The 6964-nt window shown below is 57.3% G+C and overlaps 1 protein-coding gene across 3 annotated transcripts; it reads left to right on the forward strand.

Annotated features, from left to right (window-relative positions):
* The first annotated feature begins 312 nt into the window (after positions 1-312).
* Positions 313-3922, forward strand: LOC144248000 (uncharacterized). 3 transcript variants are annotated; one of them, XM_085564411.1, is made up of 3 exons: positions 313-1013; positions 2735-2808; positions 2995-3922. In XM_085564411.1, coding segments are annotated over exons 1-3 (747 nt in total). In that variant the 5' UTR covers positions 313-1011; the 3' UTR covers positions 3666-3922. The 3 variants fall into 3 exon arrangements, 2 of the variants coding, with proteins under 2 accessions (XP_085420537.1, XP_085420539.1); XM_085564413.1 differs by having other exon boundaries at positions 328-1930; positions 2736-2808; XR_014950723.1 differs by having other exon boundaries at positions 360-2808; positions 2995-3186; positions 3483-3922.
* The last annotated feature ends 3042 nt before the right edge of the window (positions 3923-6964 follow it).

The following is a 6964-nucleotide window of genomic DNA, read 5'->3' on the forward strand; positions in this document are numbered from 1 at the left end:
ACTACTCTGCCCACCCAGGGCTGCTGGTAAAGGAGAGAGAGCAGCCTGGCAAGGTCTATCTCCAGCTCCCTCTGTGCTCTTGGGGAACGTAGAACCTTCCACAGGAAAGCAACTGGTGCCACAAGGAGTGGGTGGCATCAGGCAGCTCTGGGGAAGCCCCTCTGGAATTCAGAGGGAACACTGTTGGCCTTGACCTGTTGGCACCTGCAAAAGCTTGAAATCAGCTGCCTCAGCTTCCAGGGCCTCTCTTGGCCGGCATCCTGACATAGATGCAGGATGGCTGCCAGGCACTGCTGGGACCCAGCGGGACAGGACCGGCTGTCTCGTGCCCACGCAGCAGCCCTGACACAGCCAGGGCCATCCCGAGAGCAGACAGACGCTCACGGGCCAGCAGAGAGGAGCAAGGAGCCCTGGGCTCCTCTCAGGGTATCTCAGCTGGGCTCACTCCACAACACGCCCCCATTGGAAGGCCTGCTGATGCCCAGCTGCCAGAAATGCCCACCTTGTGCTGTCCAAGATGCACAGGGAGAGCCAGTGAGCAGGACACTTGGGAGGCTGTCATGGTTTGACACGGGCACAATGCCAGCGCCCCCATGAAAATGCAACCTCTCAATTGAATTCTGTGAAATGTGATCGAGAACAGAGCAAAGCAGGCCAAAGCTTAATAACAAGGGGAAAAAACAAAAAAACAAACCTTTATTAAGCTACTACTATGAAAGGAAAAAGAAAGAAAAACACAGAAAATCCAAAATGAAAACCTTTCATTGAATGTTTTTACGCAGCAAAGGTGGCTTTGCTGGACATTTCCCAGCACATTCCCGGCTGCAGGCAGAGGGAGGAAAGGGAAGCGAGTCCCTGACAGAATCCCGGAAGGATCGCGGTGGGAACGGAGCCGGCCCGCGGGTTACGATCCCGGGAGGGAGAGACGCCTTTGCCCCAGCGAAGGTGCAAATGAAGCCATGGGAGCGCAGCCTGCGGATTTGACTGAACACGGACTGAACGGAACGAGAAATGGGAAGGAGAAAGGGAGAGAAAGAAATAGTAAAGGGATCTCATAGAGAGAGAAAGAAATGGGAAAAGGTCTCAGAGGGACAGAAAGAAATCGGAAAAGGCTCCGGCCCGGCCTCCGCAGCTCCCCGGGACACCCGCCGGGCGCAGCGGCCCTCACAATTCCAGCCAATCAGCGAAGGCGCTGGACAATTTCCAGCCAACCAGAGCCGTTCTCGCCGATGCGTCACCAGTTGCCGGGCGGCCCCGCAGCGCCCCGCGGCCCCGGAGCGGAGCTCGGGGCTCGGCCCGGGGGGACGGATCCGCCCCGGGGGGGTCCCCGAGCCCCCTGCCCGCCCCGGGGCCGGCCGGGGGCTCCCCCACCCAGCACCGGGGCTGCGGGGCGGCGGGCAGAGGGGGAAAGGGAGCTCCGGGCTGGAGCGGAGGGGCTGCGGCAGGAGGAGCAGGGACAGGAGGAGCGGCAGGAGCGGCAGGAGCGGGAGAATCCCGCCGCTCGCACCGCCCGCACGCCGGGGCTGCAGCACCCCTGCCCCGCCAGCGTCGCCCCAGCCCCGAGCCGCAGGGGAGGGGGAGGCCGAGCTCGCCCCGGCTCTATCGAAGGGTCTCCGGGGGGATTTTTCTGGAGAGTGCTCGGAGCCGGCAGATGCCGAGCCCCGCATCCCTCCGGGCTCCCTGAGAGGAGCTTTTCGGGGGGACAGGAGCTTTGATCGCCCCTCGGAGGGTCCCGGGGGACCACGCGGGGCTGGCCCGGTGCTGACAGGGCGGGACATTGGTTTTGGGGATCCCCTGAGAGCCGGGGCTGCGGAACGTGGGACCCCCGAGGCGGCAGAGGGGAAGGGGCGATCCCGGAGCTGGGGGACCCCCGGCAGCCCGGAGATGAGGCGGGGACGGGACCCCTGACCCTGGCAGGACCTGTCCTGGGGTGAGCTCACGATGCTCGTACCCCCATTGGTCCGTTTAGCCCCGAAATGAGTTCTGCACCTTCAGGGCTGGTTCTGAGAGCAAAGAGGGGGAGGAAGAAGACCACAGTTTGGTTTCAGGAACTGCATCACCCCTCCACATTCCGGCTCCTGGGCTGCTGTGATGCCTTAAGGAGCTGGAACAGAGGCCAGAGGGAGCCAAGAGGAACAAAGAGGATATTTATTGAAGTGCCTTCAAAGGCCACACCCTGGCAGTACTGGAGCCACACTCGGGTCTCTGCCCGGATGGCTCCAAGATGGAAGCAAAAGAGGGCTTGGTCATGAGATCTGACATTTTTATAGGTGTTAGTCCATTTCCATACAGGATTTAACTGCCCAGTTAATAGGTTCAAATGATGAAGTTTCCTCCTCCTTCCTTGCTTGCTTGCCTGCCCTCCTCTTTTCATGTTGTTTGTGCTTTGGGCCTGAAGTTTGAAGAGATTGTCCTTGACTCTCCAGCTAGAGCAGGATTGTTTTGTCTTCACCACCCTGTGAAAAGATGCCAGTAACCCCTAATATAGAGCTAGAAGCTGCACACCAAAACAGAACAGAAAAACTTAAACCTGAGGTATCAGTTGTCTGCCAACAGACAGACAGCAGGACAGAGCTCTCCTTTGCTTTTAGTTAGTTTTTAGCTCGCTGAGGCAGAGAAGTTCCCCGGGCTCTGGTTTTTCTTTTTCTTTGGAGCTGTTTAAACCTGCTCTGGACTGAACACTCAGAAGAGCACCCCAGCCCAAGGCATTGACACCTTGTTTTTCCCCACATCAGGATTTCCCATTCTCAAACTTTGGCTGGATGGAGGAGGAGGCTGTGAGGAAGATGCCCTGGGACACCGAGGCAGGTGAGGAGGAAGTCAGTGCCCCTTTCCCCCTCTCTCCTGCTCCATCTCCCAGCCCAGCCTGGCCCCTGGCTGGAGGACAGCCCCGCTGCCGGTGCCCTCCTGCTGGGGACGCACTGGGGGGATCTCCTTGCCCTTCCCTGTGGCACGGAGGCAAATCCCATCCTCTCCTTGTCCTTCCTCCCCCAGAGCAGGAGCTGAGGATGGAGACAAGGGAGAACAAATCCCCACGGCAGAACCTCATGGAAGAGGCTGTTTCGAGCACCTCCATGACACAGGAATCCAATGGGGAAGAAAATCCCTTGAGGTCCCACAGGAGGAGGGGCTGCAAACACAGATCACAGGGATCTGAGGAGGAAAGATCCACTCTGTGCCAGGAAGGTGGGCAGAGTTTCAGCCAGGGCTCAGAGCTGGTGGTCCTTGAGCAGCCTCATGACAGGGAGAGTCCCTACGAGTGCTTGGAGTGTGGGAAGAGCTTCAGGAAGAGTTTCAACCTGGTCTGCCACCAGAGGATCCACACTGGGGAACGGCCTTACGAGTGTGGGGAGTGTGGGAAAGGCTTCAGCCACAGGTCTGACCTGATTGTCCACCAGAGGTTCCACACTGGGGAGAGGCCCTATGAGTGTCCTGAGTGTGGGAAGAGGTTTCACACCAGTTCCCATCTCCTTGTGCATCAGCGGATCCACAGACAGGAGAGGCCCTTCCACTGCCCCGACTGCGGGATGGGCTTCAAGCACAACTCCACCCTCGTCACCCACCAGCGCATCCACACCGGGGAGAGGCCCTACGAGTGTCCCCGGTGTGGGAAGAGCTTCTCAGACCGCTCATTCTTTACCCGGCACCAGCGGAGGCACCGGTAAGGGAAGCCCTGTGACAACCCCGCCCGCAGGAAGAGCTTCGTGCGCTGCTCCAGCTCCATCCCCATCAGAGGACCCACCCTGGTCAGAGCCCTGGTGACCACATTCCCTGTGGCTATCACATTCCCTGTATCACATTTCCTGTGATACACAGAGGGAAGTGGCTGCTGTCTCTTTTATTTTGCCTCTTATTATATTTTATCTTCTTCCCTTCAAAACATGGAAAATTGGCGTAAAAATCAATAAATTCATCAAAGACATCTAAAACCTCACATTTTACTTGTGTTTTTGGGGAATCTTGGATTCCAGGAGATATCTGGGAGTATATGGGGGGGGGGTGGGTTGGGGGCTATTTGGTTAGTTGTCTTTATTTCCCAGTGTGGGAGGGGGTCCTGGGGACAGTCCACCTGGGATGCCCTGGGAGACCACTTCTGTGTAATTTCCCGCCTCCTCTGAGGCCAATAATTTGTTATCCCTGTTCATGTCCATCACTGTTTTAGCTATCCCTTTGTTCTAGAATGTTCCTTGTTCTTTGTGCCTTCATTGGTTCCCTCTTGTTAGCCACCCCTTCCCCTTGTCCCATCGGTTCTCACCCTGTCGGTCATCCCCTGCTCCTCCCCTGTACCTGTCCATTTTTGGCTGATTTGTACCCTGACCCTCCGATCCCATTGCTGTTATACACCTTACCCCGCCTTGGGACGGGGCGCTCAGAGCTCGCTCCCTTCCTGAGTGGTTGTCTCCCTGCACCTCCGACTTCTCTTCCCCTCTGGAAGCTACAGCAGCCTGAGCGCCATCCCGCCTCGGCGGAAGCCTCGCTATCACTGTCCGGCTCCGGCAGAGTTCGCCCTCTGTGGTGTTCCCAGCAGGACCCAGGTCCCGGACACCACATCTTGGCACTCCAAATGATGAGAAGGATTGATCTGTCACCTCAAAACCACTCAATGCCACTGAAAACTACTCAATCCCACCCCAAAATAACTCAATTCCACCACTTCCCAGGGTGAAATTGGGTTGGAAGGGAATTGGGCAAAGTGGTATGCAGGTCAGGATGGGAATTGGGTGAGGTGGGATGGAGATTTGGGAGGTGTGAAATGGGGGAAGTACAGCTTGGGAAGGGGTCTTGATGTCCAGGAGGGGTGGTATGAATTGGGGTTGGGACTGGGGAGGTGGGGTGGGGTCTGGAATGAGACAGCCAAGATGATTAAATAGGGGAAATGTGGGAAGATTATTCTCCTGCACGGTGGGGGTGGAGGGAGGCAGAGATCTCTGAAGCTTGCTCTTGGGGAGAGAGGTTTATTGGGGGTGCAGGAAGGTCCGAGCCTCGTGCTCCCAGGCGTAGCACGTGGCTGGGCCTCAGAGGGTGGGGGAGGGGAGAGACAAAAGGAGAAGGGTTCAGGAGAGGGGAAGCCCCAGGAGGAGAAGAGGGGAGGAAGTCCAAGAGAGGGAGGAAGTCCAAGAGAGGGGGAGAGGTACAAGAGACAGCATGGCCCCTCGGAGCCCCCTTATCAGGGGCTCCTAGGTGGGCTGGGACAAGGCATGGGCCAATGGGGTTACAGACTCTGATGTTTTAGGGGCAGGTACAGAGGTGCGGGATGAGCCACAATCTTTTGGGGGGTGGGATGGAACAGTCCATTTCACTCCAGGATTTATCCAAGGGCAGAAGTGACATTCGGCTAGCTAAGAGAACAATCATATCTATCTATCCTCTGCAACAGGGAAACCCGTTACTTAGTGAGTTTTTGAATAGTCTACATTCATGAGGAGATGCTGGGTTATCTCACATTCCTGAGGCAGTTTTGGAGCACTCCCCAGCTCTTGGGGGTTTCCTGAGAGCAGCTTCACGGAGCCCCATGGCCAGGGGTTTTTGCCACGGGCATGAGCTCAGAGCTGTGCCAGAGTCCATTGCCTCAGTGCTGAGAGTGGAGAAATTATGCACGGCCCCAGACATCTCCAGTGTGTGTTTGTGGAGGCCTGTGAGCTTTCTGGGGAGAGGGCAACAGCAATGCCCTGGAGAAATGCGCTTTAGGTTCCGGGCATTCCTCACAGATCAGGGTGAGGACAGAAGCTTCCCCCATGGTGCTCAGCAGCACTGTGTTAATTTGTCCCAGTTCTGTCCTCCCTATTGGCCCATTGGCCTTTCCTAACCCTTTTACCCTGATATGTTCATGTTCTAGCAAGTTCTCCATTCCCTGTCCACCCTGGCATTCCCTATTAGTCCCTTTCCCTGTGTACCACCCCTAAACCCTGAGATCCCTGACGCTCTCCTCCACCGCCTCTGTTCCTGTATTTATACCCTAAACCAGCCTTTGTCTTTGTCTTTAACCCCCAGACCCCTGGAGCGTCAGACCCTGATAAACCCTCCTTGGGGCTCCTTGCCTGGATCAGGAATGGTGTGGCCAGCAGGACCAGGGCTGTGATTCTTCCCCTGTGCTGGGCACTGCCTGGGCAGCACCTCGAGTGCTGTGTCCAGTTCTGGGCCCCCCAATGTAGGAAGGACATGGAGGGGCTGGAGCGTGTTCAGAGGAGGGAAACAAGGCTGGGGAGGGGTATGGAGCACAAATCCTGTGAGGAGCAGCTGAAGGAGCTGGGGTTGTTGATCCTGGAGGAGGCTCAGAGGGCACAAGGCGGTGTCAGGGCACAGGTTGGATGTGATGATCTCCAGGGTCTTTTCCAAACTTGCTGATTCTGGGATTCCCTGAAACCACCCTTGGAGCAGTTGCAGGAGGAGCCCCGGGCCTCCTCTTCAGAATCTCCAGAAGCCCAGGTCCCTCAGCTTCACCTCACAGCCCCAAAGCCCATCCTCTCAGTCCTGCAGAGCCTCTGCAGCTCCTCCTCACTGCCCAGAACAGGGAGCCCCACAGCCAGACACAGCAGCCCAGATGTGCCCCCCTGGCCTGGGGTGCCTCTGACAAAGGGAGCAGCACCAGGCACTGCAGGAGCCTGCAGATAATTCCTGCAGCACTTGTGGGATGATCCTGCTCCCCAAGGGATGTTCCCGTGGTGCCAAGTCAGGAACTGCAATGGGGAGGGGGGCAGAGAGGAAAGGGCAAACAGGCATGGGATGTGTGCAGGGGAGGGAAGAGGGGTGGGCAACAGGAAGAAATTTGTAGCAGGAAGAGTAAAGAAAGCAAAGGTGAAGCTGAGGAAATGCTCAGGGCAGTTTGGGGGTGGCTGCCAGGCAGCCCTGGCTCTGAGCAGCAGCGTCTGCAGTGGGACAGGAAACTCCCAGCTAATGGGAACAAACTTTCTGGTTGACTGCAGAGGCCAGGACAAAGCTGAGTGGTTTCCCTGGCGTCCCCAAG

Source organism: Lonchura striata, chromosome 33 (genome assembly GCF_050655825.1).
Source record: "Lonchura striata isolate lonStrDom1 chromosome 33, ASM5065582v1, whole genome shotgun sequence".
In the NCBI taxonomy this organism is placed as follows: Eukaryota; Metazoa; Chordata; class Aves; order Passeriformes; family Estrildidae; genus Lonchura; species Lonchura striata.